The sequence below is a fragment of the Oculina patagonica genome, chromosome 4 (genome assembly GCF_052425735.1).
Source record: "Oculina patagonica isolate OP01 chromosome 4, crgOcupat, whole genome shotgun sequence".
Lineage (NCBI taxonomy): Eukaryota > Metazoa > Cnidaria > Anthozoa > Scleractinia > Oculinidae > Oculina > Oculina patagonica.
Genome location: NC_135761.1, coordinates 43,324,827 through 43,345,227, shown reverse-complemented (window position 1 = coordinate 43,345,227; position 20,401 = coordinate 43,324,827). Strand labels below are relative to the sequence as shown.

General features: G+C 36.7%; 2 protein-coding genes across 4 annotated transcripts in view; both read right to left on the bottom strand.

Annotated features, from left to right (window-relative positions):
• The window catches only part of LOC144650241 (uncharacterized), a 48,008-nt gene extending 30,756 nt beyond the window's left edge, over nt 1–17,252 (bottom strand). Inside the window, exons 1-4 of one of the 3 annotated variants that reach the window (XM_078509899.1) lie at nt 17,062–17,252; nt 16,023–16,350; nt 15,793–15,921; nt 14,299–15,333 (exon numbers count right to left, since the gene is read on the bottom strand). In XM_078509899.1, the coding sequence (XP_078366025.1) occupies nt 14,789–15,333; nt 15,793–15,921; nt 16,023–16,350; nt 17,062–17,109 (1,050 nt within the window). In that variant the 5' untranslated portion in view covers nt 17,110–17,252 and the 3' untranslated portion in view covers nt 14,299–14,788. Of the gene's footprint in view, nt 1–14,298; nt 15,334–15,792; nt 15,922–16,022; nt 16,351–17,061 lie in introns of those variants that run through there. The other 2 variants (XM_078509900.1, XM_078509898.1) reach the window with 2 other exon arrangements.
• Nucleotides 5,814–9,924, bottom strand: LOC144650246 (uncharacterized). Its single transcript, XM_078509907.1, has 5 exons — nt 9,826–9,924; nt 8,237–8,564; nt 8,016–8,144; nt 6,026–6,775; nt 5,814–5,915 (listed from the first exon to the last, which is right to left on the bottom strand). Exons 1-4 carry the CDS (start codon nt 9,847–9,849, stop codon nt 6,231–6,233), a joined length of 1,026 nt encoding a protein of 341 aa, XP_078366033.1. The 5' UTR covers nt 9,850–9,924; the 3' UTR covers nt 5,814–5,915; nt 6,026–6,230.
• Nucleotides 17,253–20,401: the final 3,149 nt, after the last annotated feature.

The window sequence follows — 20,401 nt, the reverse complement described above, 5'->3', positions numbered from 1 at the left end:
AATCGTCGACTTCCAAACAGTGAAACAACAACTGCACATGCGAAACTTGCTGTTTCGTCTTGTGGCTCGTCGCCTAACTATAATTGAAAATTTTTACAATGACAAATCCCGTTACACAAAAACTTCAGCGCACGAAGATACCCCAGGTATCTCCGGGAGAAAGAGAGTCCTCTCCACTACCAAAATCATCACAGTTATACCTAATCGTACCTTTTTGGTACGCTTCGGCGGCATATCAGGCGAGTTTGGTCGAGCCATGGTTCGTATTTTGGCGAGACGCAGTCGAGCCAAAATACCCATGGCGAGACCAAACGAGCGTACCCAAGTTCAGCCAAAAATCCGGTGATATTATTCGCTCTGTTGAAGCCATGCTTGCCAGACACGTAGTGCAAAATGCGTTGACCTGCTTGTATTGATACTTTTTTGGTATTCAACACTTTTATATATATCAAGTCCTCTTCTCACATTTTTTTACTCGTTTGTTTGGAGTTTCATTCCCTAAATTTTCAAAATACAAATTTAGCGAAAAATTTGGAAACCCCGACTCCATTGTTTCAGTGTGAATGTTTCAGTACTCGTCGGCGAACATCGCGCAATTGGCGAGCGCGCTCAAGTTTAGTTTTGGCGGGAAAGTTTTTCTCATTTTACGACCGGTAAGCACCAGCTAATTAAAAATACTCGTTTCTGTTTTATTGGTAAAACCTCTTTTCAATTCATCATACGGAAACACTACTTTAATTCAAAGTGACCGTGATATGGTGGCATATCAGGTCAGTGACTTGATATCGTAGGATATCAGAACAGTAGATCGCGCTTCTGATTGGCTACTTGCGAATTTGGGTACGGTAATCACGCTTATCGGGTCGAGAATTAAAACGACGATCTGCCCCACTTCTAAGTATCGCCCCCATGATACGATTTTGCCCAGTATTAGGGTCAGTTGCCCATTTTCCATCCGCATTAGGATAACCAACAATGTTACAATCTTCAGACAATGTAGAGTTGTTATCTGTGAGAACTGTATACGAGCCACATGCCTCGAGCCGAGTTGATACCAGGTTTTCTTCTGTAAAGAACTTCACTGCCGCCTCCCCCAAGGAGTTCAAATCGGTCATGAAATGGATCACAGTTCCAACTTTCTTTTTGTGACAGTAGAATCGTAGCTGTTTGAAGCCCATCTCATTCCGTAACTGCTGCAAAGCTGTTCCTGTAAAGTATTGGCGGTGATCACTGTAGTTAGAAAGACTGTTAAAGTCGTACCATGTATCTTCCAAACGTAGATTTGATTCTGTGAATGATATCATCTGAATAGCAGTCCAGCCACCTAGGGTTAAAATTGACTAATGTGAATGGACTACCTTTAGGCTACTATTATAAGCGGCTACTTATTTTTGAGATTTTAGCGAAATGGGCCAAAATCCCTAAATTTAGTACTCGCTAAAATTTAACTATATTGCAAAGTTAGAAGGTCGGGCAACAATCAAGAAGGGTTGGGAGAGAGCAGCTGGGATCGCCGGTATCGTGGATAATATGACTGATTTCCCTGACGAGGACCCACTTTCTAATATTTGCAATTTACTTTGTTCTTTCTGACAATGAAAATGTTCGTTAAATTTTAAGCGACTTTGTTCTGTAACTGAACATTTACCTCCATCTTAGCTGTATGTTAAAAATGTTTTTTTTTTTTTAATTTTCGAAAAACCGCTAAAGTTTATAGTCGCTTAATCTTGCTCAGAAAAAATCGGATGTTCAAACTCATTTCAACCCTACAGAAAACTTTCCAATACACGCACTTCTCTTCGTGTCATCCTTTCAGTGTTAAAAAGGGTTTATCAAAAGAGACGCCTTCCGTTTACTGAGAACAAACTCGGTTAAAGAAATTTTTAAGTTACGAAAACTAGAAATTCTGACTCAATTACTCGAGCGAGGATACCCTCGGAACTCGCCGAGAAAGTCTTAGCCGAAGTAGACTTCTCAACATGATCTGAGGCGTTACTTATCAAAACTGCAACATCCAACAATATTTTGCCATTTGTCACTACTGTCATGTCAACCCGGCTGCACCGAATCTTAAAAAGATTCTCATGAAACACTGGCATCTCATAACTGAGAACAACAAACTCGCTCAAATATTTTCTAAACCTCCAATTGTCGCTTATCGGAAGGACAAGTCTCTGAAAGACATTTTAGTCAGAGCAAAAATTCTTTCCCACATTTAACAACAACATTTAGGAGTTATATACGGTAAGGGTTGAGTGACAATATTATAAAACAAAAATATTCTACATTGTAACTACATTTAATTACAGTTTCCAATGGAATTTGGGATATTGAGTTAATCGAGATGAGATATGATGGAGTTTTAAGGAAGTGGTCTTCGATCTTGTCTAAACTTTTTGACCCCGTTCTATCCTATGCTTTTTACCTCCATCAGTTGTCATGTCACAGTAAGCAGCGGATGGGTTTCCTGACGATGTGGGATCAATGGAATATTCTCCATCAACATTTGAAGGGTCCACGTCCATGCATGAACGGTACACAGATTTATTTATTTCTACAAGGAAATATAAATGGAACACTATAAGATTAAAACTCAGTGACAAAATTTTCAAGGATTCATTATTGAACATTAGATTTTTCGAATACCTTGTACTTCTTTTCTCATTAAACCCATGTACGTGGAGAACGTATTATCGCTGAAGAACTTTGATTCAGCTGAATATTTGGTTTTGTTGTTCAGATCACACTGTGAGGTATGCCACCAGTAATTGAAGCTCTTGCACTGTGAGTCATGCATGCACGACATTAGGCAGCTGGGATAGTCTTCAGTGTACACAGACTTGTATGTGTGGTTTAACAATGCCATTCCTCTCTGAGATCGCTCTTCGTTGGTGTAATTCGCAGTTGCTCTTACGATCTTTGAACAATAGTGGATCCAGAATATCGAAAACGTTGCTACTTTCCATATTTCCCCCTTTTTAAAAAAAGATAGAAACAAAATTGCAAATTAAATTGTTCGTTCAGACTTTCCAGTTAAAATTATTTTCATTTGATACGACGAATTATAACCATCGATTTAAACTTTGGAATACCTGTTGGCTGAAAAAAGACCTTAAACTGTATATTGTCTAACGGAGTTAATCTAAACCCCGATAACTCGAACCTTTTTGATTCCCTTCCATGTCATTTTCTAACTATTTTACCCTCGATAACTCGAATTCCCGATGACTCGAACCTTTTTCGATTACTCTTGAAGGTTCAAATTATCAGGTTTCAACTGTAGACTAATAAGAAAGGTAATTTATTTAGACCTTAAGTGGTGCATTTAAGATGTTCTCATTGAATCATGGAGTCAAATCATAATGGCTTCTCTCATGCATCGCTTAAATTTTTACTTTCTGTGACACAAATTATCCTTTTGAATAGTGCAATGTATTATACAAAATCTAGAGGAAACAAAGAAACATTATATACAAACATTGTCTAATCGCTGGATAGTTTTAATCTAGAGAAACATATAATATCTTATTATCTCTCCTTTGCCCTCCTTCGGTTGCCACAAAGGGAAATTGTTGTTTTGGGAAACAACAGTTACTAACAGCAAGTCTATTTTGCAAAATATTACTACAACATTGCATGATTCTAAATAGTGCCACCATATGAAGGTAGTACTCAAATTTACGTTTTCGGATACTTTATTATCAACAAAACTTTTTTTCCGTGCTTGTGCGTGAATCACAAACAAAACTAAAATTGAATGAAATAACTTTTCCATTCACAAGTGGTGTTGTTGAATATTGAAATGTGGCACGTACAAGACGTACAAATATACCATTTACCAAAACTATGGTTGTTTTACTTTGAACATTTCATGAAAGCACGTAGAATGCTTTCCAGTTGTAGTTGACCTTCCAACCGATTTGCTTTTTGGTAAAATGATGGTGAACAACCGCAGGTGAAAATTGACCCGTGGATAATGAATCTAAATTTGCTGGCCCTAAACTGGTAAGCAAGGTAAGAAACTTGTAACGAAACACTGGAATCCGTTTGCAATATCCAAACCGGGAAAAACGGACGTAAGGTTTTCAGAAATCCCGTTTAATTTGGAAATTTTTTATTTGGAAGTCCTGACACAGCGTGTCCCATATTAACGTTCCAAACAAAATTCACGGATTCGTTGGTAACAGGCAAACAACCAATAACTTTAAAAGGTAAAAAAAGAAAATTCCTACCAAACTGAGTCGGCAAGTCTTCATAGTCGATTGAAGCTTAGTACCATTATCGGCAAATTGTGGTTCAGCTCAAAAAAAGCATGAACGATTCCGAATAACGAAAAAACACAAATATTTAGAATAATGAATAATGTATTAAGAGTAATGAATTGCAAGCCAATCATTGTCTTGCATTTTTCTCCCTTACAATAAAATCTTACAATATTCATTTTTATACTATCTGCTACACAAAGTGGAACTGATTCCTTTTTCGTCATAAATATTAAACGCTTTTCTTACCTGCATGATAGCTTTCATCTTTTTTGTTTCTGTTTTCTGTTAATTGATTGAAGTTAATAACCAGAACAAAAAAAAGCATCAGAGTTATTATGTGCAATATTTTCTCCTTTCAGATTATAACGCGCACGCAGAAACATGTCGCTACCAACAAGTGGTCTACAGCTTTGTCATCTAAAAGGAACTAAATTTATATCCATCTTGACATCGATGATCTTCTGAAAAAAATTTATTAGCATAAGCAATGAACATGCTTTTTGTAAATCATCACGCAATCTTGTCCAAATGTTTAATCGTTTCTGCTTTTACGGACAATACGGAAGAAGTAACATCAACTCCTGTTCATACTTTAAATTTTGTGAAGCATATAACATTTATGACTGTTTCGTTTTCATCCATAATCATCCACGATGCCCCTAGCTTGCTATAAGCATTTTAAATTAAACTCCCGAACACAAACCTCTAACCAATTTTAACCGGCTTACGAAAACCGCGCAATCTGTATCATTATGCCATACGGCATTAGATTTATGTCAAGGCTTGGTGACCTATTTTTATACTATCTGCTACACAAAGTGCAACTGATTTGTTTTTCGTCATGAATATTAAACGCTTTTCTTACCTGCATGATAGCTTTCATATTTTTGTTTCTGTTTTCTGTTAATTGATTGAAGTTAATAACCAGAACAAAATAAAGCATCAGAGTTATTATGTGCAATATTTTCTCCTTTCAGATTATAACGCGCACGCAGAAACATGTCGGTTAAGAACTCGCCACCAACAAGTGGTCTTCAGCTTTGCCATCTAAAAGGAACTAAATTTATATACATCTTGACATCGATGATCTTCTGCAAAAAATTTATTAGCATAAGCATAACTTTATTAAAAGTGGATCACGCACTGAGCTTGGGTTTCGGTGGTTTTAATGAGATGCAGCAGCTTATTAAAAGGCTAATTTGTATAAATGATTCATTTCAACTGCATGTTATTTAATAAACAGTGCACAAACAAATTAGCTCTTTTTCTTAAGGGTGTATCGCGCTTTTATCGCCTTTTGGAGAGCGAAAAGTACTCACTTTTAATCGCCAAAGTATTTATTCTATGGTAACGAAACTTGTATGGTATATGAAGCATCGAAAGGGGCTTATTTTGGTGACGTCAATTTTAAAGACGTTATCCACAACAACAAGATTCATGAATTCTCTTTGTTTTATTTTAAACTGTAAAAGCTGGTTTTCACTGGATATTAGTTTGAGTATAAGCTCACAAAAGAATGATGTACGTATTGTTTTCAAGACTGAGATGCCCTCATGTGACTTAAGCGTGAATATAAATGGAATGAGGGTTTTGGTTATTCGTATTTGACTCTGCTAAGCTTATGTTTGTTTATTTCCAGTGAAAAACAACCTTGATGTCTAAAAGCCATAACATTAAAATGCCAGAACTATATAAGGCTGGTGAACGGAAACAAACACGAACTAGATTAGTAATCGTCCACTTCCAAACAGTGAAACAACCTTGATGTCTAAAAGCTATTACATTAAAATGCCAGAACTATATAATGTTGGTGAACGGAAACAAACATGAACTAGCTTAGTAATCGTCGACTTCCAAACAGTGAAACAACAACTGCACATGCGAAACTTGCTGTTTCGTCTTGTGGCTCGTCGCCTAACTATAATTGAAAATTTTTACAATGACAAATCCCGTTACACAAACAATTCAGCGCACGAAGATACCCCAGGTATCTCCGGGAGAAAGAGAGTCGTCTCCACTATCAAAATCATCACAGTCACGCTTATCGGGTCGAGAAATAAAACGGCGATTTTCCCCACGTCTAAGTATCGCCCCCATGATACGATTTTGCCCAGTATTAGGGTCAGTTGCCCATTTTCCATCCGCATTAGGATAACCAACAATGTTACAATCTTCAGACAATGTAGAGTTGTTATCTGTGAGAACTGTATACGAGCCACATGCCTGGGGCCGAGTTGATACCAGGTTTTCTTCTGTAAAGAACTTCACTGCCGCCTCCCCCAAGGAGTTCAAATCGGTCATGAAATGGATCACAGTTCCAACTTTCTTTTTGTGACAGTAGAATCGTAGCTGTTTGAAGCCCATCTCATTCCGTAACTGCTGCAAAGCTGTTCCTGAAAAGTATTGGCGGTGATCACTGTAGTTAGAAAGACTGTTAAAGTCGTACCATGTATCTTCCAAACGTAGATTTGATTCTGTGAATGAGATCATCTGAATAGCAGTCCAGCCACCTAGGGTTAAAATTGACTAATGTGAATGGACTACCTTTAGGTTACTATTATTAGCGGCTACTTATTTTAGCGATTTTAGCAAAATGGGCCAAAATCCCAAAATTTAGTACTCGCTAAAATTTAACTATATTGCAACGTTAGAAGGTCGGGCAACAATTAAGAAGGGTTAGGAGAGAGCTGGGATCGCCGGTATCGTGGAGAATATGACTGATTTCCCTGACGAGGACCCAGGGACCGCGGAGCAATTTTCCAAGTGGGGGGTTGACTAGTGACTTGAAGTGGGGGGCTTAAAAGACCATTCTCTTAATAAGTCTTTATTTTTTCGGAAATTCTGGGGGGGCTAAGCCCCCCAGCCCCCCCCCCCCCGGCTCCGCCGTCCCTGGGACCCACTTTCTAACATTTTCAATTTACTTTGTTCTTTCTGACAATGAAAATGTTCGTTCAATTTTAAGCGACTTTGTTCTGTAACTGAACATTTACTTCCATCTTAGCTGTATATTAAAACTGTTTTTTTTTTTTTAATTTTCGGAAAACCGCTGAATTTTGTAGTCGCTAAATCTTGCTCAGAAAAAATCGGATGTTCAAACTCATTTCAAGCCTACAGAAAACTTTCCAATACACGCACTTCTCTTCGTGTCGCCCTTTCAAAGGAGAGGCCTTTCGTTTGCTGAGAACAAACTCGAATTAAAGAAATTTTCGAGTTACGAAAACTAGAATTTCTGACTCGATTACTCGAGCGAGGATACCCTCGGGAACTCGCCGAGAAAATCTTAGCCGAAGTAGACTTCTCAACACGATCTGAGGCGTTACTTAACAAAACTGCAACATCCAACCATGTTTTGCCATTTGTCACTACTTTCCACCCGGCTGCACCGAATCTAAAAAAAGGTTCTCATAAAACACTGGCATCTCTTAACTGAGGTCAACAAACTCGCTCAAACATATTCTAAACCTCCAATTGTCGCTTATCGGAATTAAAGGACAAGTCTCTGAAAGACATTTTAGTCACAGCAAAAATTCCTTCCCAGATTTAACAACAACATTTAGGAGTTATACACGGTAAGGGTCGAGTGACAATATTATAAAATAAAAATATTCAACATTGTAATTACATTTAATTACTGTTTTCAATGGAATTTGGGATATTGAGTTAATCGAGATGAGATATGATGGAGTTAAAAGGAAGTGGTCTTCGATCTCGTCTAAACTTTTTGACCCCGTTCTGTCCTATGCTTTTTACCTCCATCAGTTGTCATGTCACAGTAAGCAGTGGATGGGTTTCCTGACGATGTGGGATCAATGGAATATTCTCCATCACCATTTGAAGGGTCCACGTCCATGCATGAACGGTACACAGATTTATTTATTTCTACAAGAAAAGATACTTGGAACACTATAAGATTAAAACTCAGTGACAAAATTTTCAAGGATTCATTATTGAACATTAGATTTTTCGAATACCTTGTACTTCTTTTCTCATTAAACCCATGTACGTGGAGAACTTATTACCGCTGAAGAACTTTGATTCAGCTGAATATTTGGTTTTGTTGTTCAGATCACACTGTGAGGTATGCCACCAGTAATTGAAGCTCTTGCACTGTGAGTCATGCATGCACGCCATAAGGCAGCTGGGATAGTCTTCAGTGTACACAGACTTGTATGTGTGGTTCAACAGTGCCATTCCTCTCTGAGATCGCTCTTCGTTGGTGTAATTCGCAGTTGCTCTTACGATCTTTGAACAATAGTGGATCCAGAATATCGAAAACGTTGTTACTTTCCACATTTCCCCCTTTTAAAAAAAGATAGAAACAAAATTGCAAATTAAATTGTTCGTTCAGAGTTTCCAGTTAAAATTATTTTCATTTGATACGACGAATTATAACCATCGATTTAAACTTTGGAATACCTGTTGGCTGAACAAAGACCTTAAACTGTATATTGTCTAACGGAGTTAATCTAAATCCCGATAACTCGAACCTTTTTGATTCCCTTCCATGTCATTTTCTAACTATTTTACCCTCGATAACTCGAATCCCCGATGACTCGAACCTTGTTCGATTACCCTTTAAGGTTCGAATTATCAGGTTTCAACTGTAGACTTAGAATAATAAGAAAGGTAATTTATTTAGACCTTAAGTGGTGCATTTAAGATGTTCTCATTGAATCATGGAGTCGAATCATTATGGCTTCTCTCATGTGTGGCTTAAATGTTTACTTTCTGTGACACAAATTATCCTTTTGAATAGTGCAATGTATTATACAAAATCTAGAGGAAACAAAGAAACATTATATACAAACATTGTCTAATCGCTGGATAGTTTTAATCTAGAGAAACATATAATATCTTATTATCTCTTCTTTGGCCTCCTTTGGTTGCCACAAAGGGAAATTGTTGTTTTGGGAAACAACAATTACTAACAGCAAGTCTTTTTTGCAAAATATTACTACAACATTGCATGATTCTAAATAGTGCCACCATATGAGGGTAGTACTCAAATTTACGTTTTCGGATACTTTATTATCAACAAAACTTTTTTTCCGTGCTTGTGCGTGAATCACAAACAAAACTAAAATTGAATGAAATAACTTTTCCATTCACAAGTGGTGTTGTTGAATATTGAAATGTGGCACGTACAAGACGTACAAATATACCATTTACCAAAACTATGGTTGTTTTACTTTGAACATTTCATAAAAGCACGTAGAATGCTTGCCAGTTGTAGTTGACCTTCCAACCGATTTGTTTTCAGTAAAATGATGGTGAACAACCGCAGGTGAAAATTGACCCGTGGATAATGAATCTAAATTTGCTGGCCCTAAACTGGTAAGCAAGGTAAGAAACTTGTAACGAAACACTGAAATCCGTTTGCAATATCCAAACCGGGAAAAACGGACGTAAGGTTTTCAGAAATCCCGTTTAATTTGGAAATTTTCTATTTGGAAGTCCTGAAACAGCGTGTCCGAAATTAACGTTCCAAACAAAATTCACGGATTCGTTGGTAACAGGCAAACAACAAATAACTTTAAAAGGTAAAAAAGAAAATTCCTACCAAACTTAGTCGGTGAGTCTTCATAGTCGATTGAAGCTCAGTACCATTTTCGGCAAATTGTGATTCAGCTCAAGAAAGCGTGAACGATTCCGAATACCGAAAAATCACAAATATTTACAATAATGAATTATGTATTAAGAGTAATGAATTGATAGCCAATCCTTGCCTTGCAGTTTTCTCCCTTACAGTTGAATCTTACAATATTCGTTTTTATACTATCTGCTACACAAAGTGGAACTGATTCCTTTTTCGTCATAACTATTAAACGCTTTTCTTACCTGCATGATAGCTTTCATCTTTTTTGTTTCTGTTTTCTGTTAATTGGTTTAAGTTAATAACCAGAACAAAATAAAGCATCTAAGTTATTATGTGCAATATTTTCTCCTTTCAGAGAATAATTAAACGTGCGCGCCCACAAGATTCGGTTAAGAACTCGCACCAACATGGTTTACAGCTTTGTCATCTAAAAGGAACTAAATTTATATCCATCTTGACATCGATGATCTTCTGCAAAAATTTTATTAGCATAAGCATAACTTTATTTAAAGTGGATCACGCACTGAGCTTGGGTTTCGGTGTTTTTAATGAGATGCAGCAGCTGATTAAAAGGATAATTTATATAAATGATTCTTTTCAACTACATATTATTCAATTAATAGTATACAAAACAAAATAAACCTTTTTTTTTTTCTCAAAGGTGTATTTTCATTTCTTTTGCCTCTTGGAGGGCGAAAAGTACCACCTTTTAATCGCCAAAGTATTTATGTACTGTGGTAACGAAAGTTGTATGGTATACGAAGCATCGAAAGTTGCTTATTTTGGTGACGTCCATTGAGACGTTACTATCCACAACAACAAGATTCATGAATTCTCTTTGCTTTATTTTAAACTGTAAAGGCTGGTTTTCACTAGATATTAGTTTGAATATGAGCTCACAAGAAGAATGAATGTACGTATTGTGTTCAAGATGCCCTCATGTGACTTGAGCTTGAGCATAAGAGGAATGAGGGTTTTCGGTATCGGCATACGCCTTGCTTAGCTTATGTTTGTTTATTCCAAGTGAAAAACAAACTTAATGTCCACAAACAATTACATTAACATGCGAGAACTATATATTGTTGGTGAAAGGGGAAAAAGGAAAAAGTCTAGCTTAGTAATCTACGACTTCTAAACACTGGAATAACAACTGCGCATGTGTAACTAGCTGTTACGTCTTGTGGCTGGTACAGTAGCCTTCTCCTATCTATAATCAAAAAATTTTACGGTAACAAATCCCGTTACATAAAACTTCAGCGCACGAAGATACCCCAGGTATCTCCGGGAGTAAGGGAGTCCTCTCCACTTTTAACATCATCACAGACGCGTTTATTGGGTCGAGAAGCAAAACGACGATATTCCCCACTTCTAAGTATCGCCCCCATGATACGATTCACCTTAGTATTTTGGTTTGTTGCCCATTTTCCATCCGCATTTGGATAACCAAGAATGTTACAATCTTCAAACAATGTAGAGTTGTTATCAGAGAGAACTGTATACGAGCCACGTGCCTGGGGCCGAGTTGATACCACGTTTTCTTCTGTAAAGAACTTCACTACTGCCTCCCCCAAGGGGTTCAAATTGGTCATGAAATGGATCACAGATCCAACTTTCTTTTTGTGACAGTAGAATCGTAGCTGTTTGAAGCCCATCTCATTTCGTAACTGCAGCAAAGCTGTTGCTGTTAAATATTGTCGGTGATCACTGTAGTTAGAAAGACTGTTAAAGTCGTACCATTGATCTTGCAAACGGGGATTTGATTCTGTGAATGAGATCATCTGAACGGCAGTCCAGCCACCTGGGGTTGAAAATTAACTTATGTGAATGGATTATAGAAATATGTTTATTAGTGAAACGGACTCACTACACTGAGGTATGCTAATCTCGAAAAAAAAAGAAAAGAAAAAAATATAACTTTTCTAAAAAAAAAATGCAAAAAAATTTGTTTGTTGAAACAGTTGTCATTGGATATGACGCTATCCAGTTGTGCGTTATATCTTGATTCGCCGGTGGCGAGCAGATCAATTATTTGCCGAAGCAGAAGGCTGAGGCAAATAATTGATATGTGGGAAATAGTTATTTAGAAAACTACAACTAATTGCGAGTCTATTTTATAAAATACTACAGCTACAACATTGCCTGAGTGATTCTAAATAGTGACACCATACTTTCAAATTGGCGTTTTCTGATACGAAAAAAATATTCGCTTTTGCTTGGTTGTGGCAACGATTACAAACAAGACTAGAATTGAATCAGTATCAAAAAATAAAGTTTTCATTTACAATTTTCAAGTACTATTGCTGTTGCTGAATATTCATATGTGAAACGTAAAAGTCTATCAAAGTTACCGTTATTTTAGAACATTTTATGTGCGCACAACGAAAGCTTTTCAATTGTAGTTGACGTTCCAACCAAACGGCAAACAACCGCAGGTGGCAACTGAATTGTCGATCATAAAACAAATAATTTCGCTGACCCTGAATTGTTAACAAAGATAAGAAACATGCAATGAAGCACGAAAATCCATTCGAAACATCCCGACCGAGAAAATAAGACGTGAACTTTCCAGAAGTCCCGTTTATTATGGAAAATTATTTTTGTTTACTTATTTGCCAGAAGTCCTCAAACAGCGTGTCCCATCTACGTTCCAACCGCTATTATTCGGGTTCTTTGGTAACAGAATATCTACCAATGAAATGACTGAGAAAAGTAAAAACGAGAATTCTTACCAAACTTAGTTGCTGTGTCCCCATAGTCGATTTAATCTTGGTAACATTATCGGCAAATTATAGATGAGCTAATTCTCATGTTTCAACTCAAAATGCGTCAATAATATAACCAATACTCCACAACAATGAATAATGTATCATTTATTTTAATTACCAGAACAAAAAAAGAAACATTTTTCACTTTGTGTAAATATTTTCCATTGGCAGAAGTTATATTATATTACACGAATAGAAAATGAATAGCTGCCACGGCCAAAAATTAGCTGTTGTTTGTAGTCCTGCGAGCCCAAAAACAATCACTGCAATCATAAAAACTAAAAACACATTACAGCATCAATTTTTGACTTGCATAGGATTATTTGTCACTTAGTATGAGAAAATTAATTTAAAGTGCCCTTAAAAAGGTTCTTCTTAATTCTGCAGAAACATCAATCATTTGATTAATACTTACGTTTTACAATTTCGAGTGAAATTAAAAAACATAAACGATAAGGTATTTCAGATTCTGGATAAAGCTCTTTTGGTAAAAGAAAATAAAATCGATTATCGATTTTCTTGCAATCACACTTGAAAAGCAACTAATGTATCTCTGCATTTATTAAATCAACACATTTCATTTTACATAAAATAATAACACATCCATCATCTTGATTTGGAAAAACCTAATTTACATTTACTTTCTACACACTAATTTACATATGCGATTTATAAACCGTTTTCGACTTAGACCTCGTCAGTTGATCGCTATATAAAATTTGAATATAAACATACGTCATGTAGCAACACACAAAACTACGAGGTCTAAGACAAAACCAGTTTTATAAATCGCATATGTGAATTAGTGTGTAGAAAGTGAATGTAAATTAGGTTTTTTTCCAAATCATGATGATGTTAAGTAATACTTTCTTGGCATCGACGAGCAAAATCTCTCAGAAATAACACATTCTTTGCTAATTGAAATGCATACCGGCACAAATTTCTACCGTACAGTGTTCACGTTCCTAATAAACTTAGGAACACGGACATGCCTCGCAACATTTCCAAAAAAATTAGAAAGCAACATTTCAATTTAGAAATGTTTTATTCTAAAGGGCAGGAAAGATTCAATGAGCGACAAACGTCCATGAGACAGTTGGTTGAAATGAGTGCTAATTGTAATATTGCAATTATTCCACTTCAATTCCGGTACAGTTTGTGAACCACTTCCCCCCCCCCCCCCCTTCCCATCACAATGTTGTCCATAAACGGAGCAAATCTTGCAGATAGCAAATCCAACATCTTTTCAGGAAGAGGGGGTAAGCAAAAACTATCAAAACTCTGCTCTTCTTAATCTTAAACAGGAGTTCATAATCAAGAAGCCTACATCTAGCGCTGGGGCGCGTGCTATCAGATTCGCATGTAAGCTATTTTAAGAACATTCTTGCGCACGAGGCGCGCGAATCAAGGACGTGTGACCTTGCCAACAAGCATTTCATCGAAGCTGGCGATCGAAGCTGGCAAACGTAAAATTAAAAGATAATAATACAACAAATACTACGGAATGAAGACAAATTATCGACCTAATTTTAAAAGGTCTGTGATGGAAGAACTTTCGATTACTCGATAAAAAACGTGGCTTTCCATTTACAGTGATAAACGCACTAAATTTAATGTTACACAAGCAATTCATGCGCGCTCAAAAAGTAAACAAAAACAAAGAAACGCAACCTTTGCTAAAAATGAAATATTTATTTTTGGGAGGTTAAGAAGGCCTATTTCGTCTTTGTTGAACGTCTTTACATCAACAAAATAATATTCAACTACAGAAACAACTACAACACGAAGAAGTTCTTTTAAATTCCATCGTTTCACAGATGTAGTAGTCTTAAAATTAATAGTGATTTCAAGCGTGTGTTGAAGTTTGAAGTTTGAAGGAGAGCGAAAGGCAACCCGTCGCCAGTTTCCATAGATGTAGACTTCTAAGTTATGGACTTTTTGCTTAAAGACAAATCACTTTATTCATTTTACGTTAAATGTTGTTTACGTGGTGAAGATTGTCTAACTTTCTATCTTCATCACTGACAAAATGATCAGTGCAAAACATAGTATCTATTTATGTAAATCACAGTATTTTCTTTATCAACATGGCGAGTATACGTCATATAATCCCCCTATCTATAATCGAATTTTTTCAAGTGATAAGTCCCGTTAAATAAAACTCAGCGCACGAAGATACCCCAGGTATCTCCAGGCGAAAGAGAGGCTTCTCCGCCATCAAGATCATCACAGTCACGTTTTTTGGGTTTAGACACAAAACGACGATCTGCCCCACGTCTTTGTATCGACTTCATGATACGATCCTTCTCAGAATTACCTTCAGTTGACCATTTTCCATCCGCGTTAGGATTACCAAGAAGGTTACAATCTTCAGACAATGTAGAGTTGTCATCAGAGAGAACTGTATACGAGCCACATGCTTGGGGCCGAGTTGATACCAGGTTTTCTTCGGTAAAGAACTCCACTACCGCCTCCCCCAGGGGGTTCAAATCGGTCATGAAATGGACCACAGATCCGACTTTCTTTTTGTGACAATAGAATCGTAGCTGTTTGAAGCCCATCTCATTCCGTAACTGTAGCAAAGCCGTTGCTGGTAAATATTGCCGGTGATCACTGTAGTTAGAAAGACTCTTGAAGTCGTACCATGTATCTTCTAAACGGAGTTTTGATTCTGTGAACGTGATCATCTGGACGGCAGTCCAACCACCTAGAGTTAAAATTGACTGATATGAATGGACTATATTCAACATTATTATTCATTCAAAATATTTCTCTGTTTCTGATTGGCTTCTAATCCCCGGTTCTGATGGCGTTCAAAACATGTTAAGTTCTATTCTTTCTATTACGATTAAGTTCTACTCAATTTAGCAATTTACTGGGCTGAATACTGAACGGGCGAACATAAATCACAAAGTTTGTTAACTGGGGAATATCACTTGGAGAATATCACTCGGATATTCCCCCATTATGGTTGGGGATCTTGTGTCACGTGACGTTTTTGAACCAATTGCGCGCAAGCGAAAATATATTTGATGGATTACAATGGAAAATTTGACTCCATATTCTTAAGTTTAGTTATCCTGAGTGATTTGAGATGACATGAAGTATTAAGGAATGTAAGAATCTAGCACCATAAGATTTTGACCTAGATTTTTTTATGATTTACCTCCATCAGTTGTCATGTCGCAGTAAGCAGTGGATGGGTTTCCTGACAATGTAGGATCAATGAGATATTCTCCATTACCATTTGAAGGGTCCACGTGTCTGCATGAACGGTACAGAGTTTTATTTATTCCTACAATACGACATGAACGGAACACCATGAATACGGTAAAAAAAAATTCACGTACAAAGTTTTCTAGGTTTCATTGCCGAACATGAGATTTTTTTAAATACCTTGTTCTCTTGTTAAACCCATGTACGTGGAAGATATATCTCGGGTGAAAAACTCTGATTCTGCTGAATATTTCGTCCTGTTGTTCAAATCGCACTGTGAGTTATGCCACCGGTAGTTAAAGCTCTTACACTGTGAGTCATGCATGCAAGACATAAGGCATGTTGGATAGTCTTCAGTGTACACAGACTTGTACGTGTGGTTCAACAGTGCCATTCCTCTCTGGGATCGCTCTTCGTTCGTGTTATCCATAGTTGCACTTACGATCTTCAGACAATAGTAGATACCAAATATGGAAAACATTGTTACCCTCCATTTTTGCCGCTTTTTCTAAAAAATAAAAAAATGCAAATGAAATTGTTCCGTTAAATATTTTTTTGTTGAGAAAATCTTAACTTCCTTAAGAATTTATAAAATAATGGTGGTAAGCAGATCAATTATATGCCGAAGCAGAAAGCTGAGGCAAATAATTGATATGCGAGAAGTGGTTATTTTGAAAACTACAACTAACAGCAAGCCTATTTTGTAAAATACTAGAAGATTCCATGATTCTAAATAGTGACATCATACAGGGGGTCTTGTGGCATGGATCATAAACAAGACTAAAATTGAAACAATGTCAGGAGATAACTTTTTCATTTACAATATAAAGTTGTGTTGCTAAACATTCAAATGTGAAACTTACAAGTCTACCGTTAACAAGGCTTACCGTTTTTTACTTCGAGAATTTCATGCGCGCTCGTACAAAGCTTTCCAAAACGACAGACAGACGCTGGAGGCAACGGTCTCCACGAAAATAAAAAAATAAACATTTCAGTAGCCCTGAACTGCTGAGAAGATATGAAACTTGTAATATATCCATTCGAATCCATTCGAAACATTCCAACCCGGAAAATAAGACGTGAACAGAAGCCCCGTTTATTACGTAAAATTATTTTTCCTCAAACAGCGTGTTCTATCTACGTTCCAACCAAAATTTTCCGAATTATTTGGTAACAGGTAAATAATCAATGCAAAAACTGAAAAAGAAAAAAATCCTACCAGACTTAGTTGCTGAGTCCTCATAGTTGTTGCAGTCCTCGTAGTCATCTCAGCAACATGATCGGCAAGTTATAGTTGACCTAAATTGTCCCGTGCCTTGAAGTCAAAAATGGCTTTCATGCAGTGATTCAAATGACGGATGCTTCACAATTATAAATAATGTATGATAAGTGATGAACTGCAAGTCATAACTTATCTTCCAGTTGCTTCTTCTTCTCATATAATCTTACAATACACATTTGGGTCTGTCTGCTATACTGACAAATAAAGTAAAGCAGATTCCATTTTCTGACATAATTATTTGACGATTAAGATACATGATTAATTTCATATTTTTATATTTCTGTTTTCTGTTAAAATTATTAATTTAATCACCAGAACAAAAGAAAGCATCAGTTTTCACTATGTGTAAATATTTTCCATTGGTATAAGTTATATTACACCGACAGAAAGGGGAATAGCTGCCATGGCCGCCTAAAATTAGTATAGTCGTTTTTAATTAAAAGCGACTCAGTTATGACTTTGTTGTAGTCATGCTAGCCAAAAAGCAATCGCTGTAATCATCATAGTAAAATGTCTACTGTTCCAAAGAAGGTGTTTATGTGGACTATGTGCGAAATGGTATGTGTCACGTATTACAATATGTCTCCCTGTTTCAGATAGTTAACCTTTCAGATTATTTGAAAATACCTTACAACGTAAATTGTTTGGCTTGTATGGGATTGTTCTTCACTCAGTAGGGGAACATCAATTTAATGTGACCTTGAAAAGGTTTTACCTAATTCTGCAAAACAACCGAAATTTGATTAGTTAAATACATACCTTCTTTTCACAAGAAACGGGTGAAATTAGAAGACAGTAGAGATAAGGTATTTCAGATTTTAAATAAAGCTGTTCACTTAAAATCTAAAATCGAATATTGATTTTCTTTCAATCACGTGAATACAATAATGCACCTCTGTATTTATCAACTGAACACATTTTACTTTACAAATAATAATAACACATCCTTTGCTAATTTATATGCAAAATGGTTCAAATTTTTACTGAACAGTGTTTACGTTCTTAATGCGATCTTGGAAGGCATGCTTCGCGATATTTCCAAAAGTAAGATGGCAACATTTTATAAATGCCTATTTGTTTAGGGCGGAAAGATACAAATATCAATGGGTTAGCAACTTTAAAGGATCCACTTTTCAAACCATCCCCGAATACTTTTAACAGACCAAGTTTCTCCGTAACAACTACGGCTTCCCGCTAAGCTGTTGTCGAATGCATTATCTGAATTTTCCTAAGGGGAGAAAAAAAAAAGGAGGGAATCTACAAGAACAAAAAAGTTTGAATCAAAGAAGAAAATATACAAGAAATATAAATGATAGGAACCGACGTTTTGGTGCATCTTGCGCCATTACCAAGGTTACATAATTAGTGATTAAAAGTGGTTGTGAAAAGGTTAAGTTTAAAGCGAATTTGCATAAAGAGTGCCAACACTACCGCTAATTACGTGAATACTTTAGCACGAAGAGAATCGGACTGTACATTCAGTGTTGGTTTTAGATCTTGAATACACAACATTTCATTAACAAGGCAGTCAAATTTGTTGGTGCATTACTTATTTACATTGAAGCGTGTTATAAAATTGTTCGGAACAGCAGTGTTATGTTCTCTCGAATAATGCTTCTATATACCTGATCGAAGAAAAGTAGACCCATGAAAAACATAAACCATGAACGATGTGACCCAAATGTTTACTGGGAAATCGGAAAAAAGTAATTGCCCTCTGTGACAAAATGAACGTAACAATAGGAATGTTTGCATAAATCAGGCTCTTAAAGCTCTCAAAGAAAGAAAATATCCAAATTATAAATAAATGGAATATTACAAAGTTTGTCGCTAAGCTTACCAATGTTGCTACCCAGAATCCCATTCGGTCTTATCGTTCATGGTTTATGCTTTTGACGGGTCAACGTTTCTTCAATTAGTTATATGGATGACACCTTTTGACGGTGTTCCTCGACGCGCGTGTGAAGGTGGCCCTTTGTGTAACCCACATAACCTGCATCGCACAGGTCACACTTCCTCAAGAAAATTTGAAATTTAATCGGTCCTCCGAATTCAATTTTGCTACATATTTCTGAGAGTACTTTAAGCCATACAGACACATTAACAGCAACTTCGCAGAAAGCATCATCTTGTACAAAAAAATCATTCCTGTTTCTTAACCCTTTACAGCCCAAATTATTTTGGAACTCAATTTAGTACTAAATCTGAGGTCCCCAAAAATATAAAATATGTCACGCATATGTCACATCAGAAATATGTCACGCATATGCTACAACTCAGTAAAGCCTTGCGTAAATATTTAACTTGTTTCCTATACGTAAATCCATAAAAATAACTCGTAAAATGATTTGTACGGTTTACATTTTGTATAAATAAATTCCCATTTGTAAAACTCCCTGAAGAAGTCCGCGACAGTCGGACGTCACGCGTAGGATAATAAATCAGTTGTTCAAATACCGAGACAAGAAAAGCAAGGCTGACACTACGTAGAAATGAAAAACCTCGGGACAACGACATGATAGAGTCCAAACTGAAAGTCAATGCACTTGGACAGCTGTTTCGACCTGATTGGGTCTCTTCGCGAGTGTATGCCGCACAGAATAAAAACAGGGCAGCAGTGTCTATAAGTGCTCGTGGTAATGACAATCCGGATGGGCTCAAATTCAAAACTCGCCCATTGATCACAGCCGCGTGGCTGTTACTCAATAGGTCAAGAACGAAATATCATGTCGTTGTCTCGATAGGAAAGTGAGAATAGAAGAACTATCCTTACACTGAAAACATGGACAAAACATGTGAAAACAACACTGCAAACATGGACAAAACCATGTGAAAACAGTGAAAATGTACAGCATATCGGATCTAAAATCTACGGTCCAAATAAAACTAAAAGTGACAATAGAAGCTCCTACGTACACAGCAGCATTTTCGTCCGCGGTCCCTTGCTTTCTATTGTCAGTTCAAATACCGTTCGCAAAGTGCTGTTCACTAGTCTTAGTTTCCAAAAAAAATATCTTCTAAAGTCGATACTAGAGGAAGCCACATGAAGAACGGAGCTGGTAAAATTATAGTTGCTCCGGGCCAAAGAGAAATTCGCCATTGCAATCACACAGAATCACTGCTAAATTATGAAACTAACATTTCCCGCTGGCGGACGTTGATAATGTTAGACTGTGGATATAATACTTCTACAATTTGTCTTCGCTCGCGAGTCGCGCGTGCCCCGTTATATCGCGCAGTGCCCCAAGGTGAGCCTGCTCGCAGGCTATTTGTCCTG

Excerpts from the sequence above, each read along its gene's own strand:
- LOC144650246 (XM_078509907.1), bottom strand. The coding sequence starts at position 9,849 with ATGAAGACTCACCGACTAAGTTTG. Across the intron at positions 8,565-9,825 it reads AGACTCACCGACTAAGTTTG|GGGGAAATGTGGAAAGTAAC; the intron begins GTAGGAATTTTC and ends TTTTTTTAAAAG. Across the intron at positions 8,145-8,236 it reads AATGAGAAAAGAAGTACAAG|AAATAAATAAATCTGTGTAC; the intron begins GTATTCGAAAAA and ends CTTTTCTTGTAG.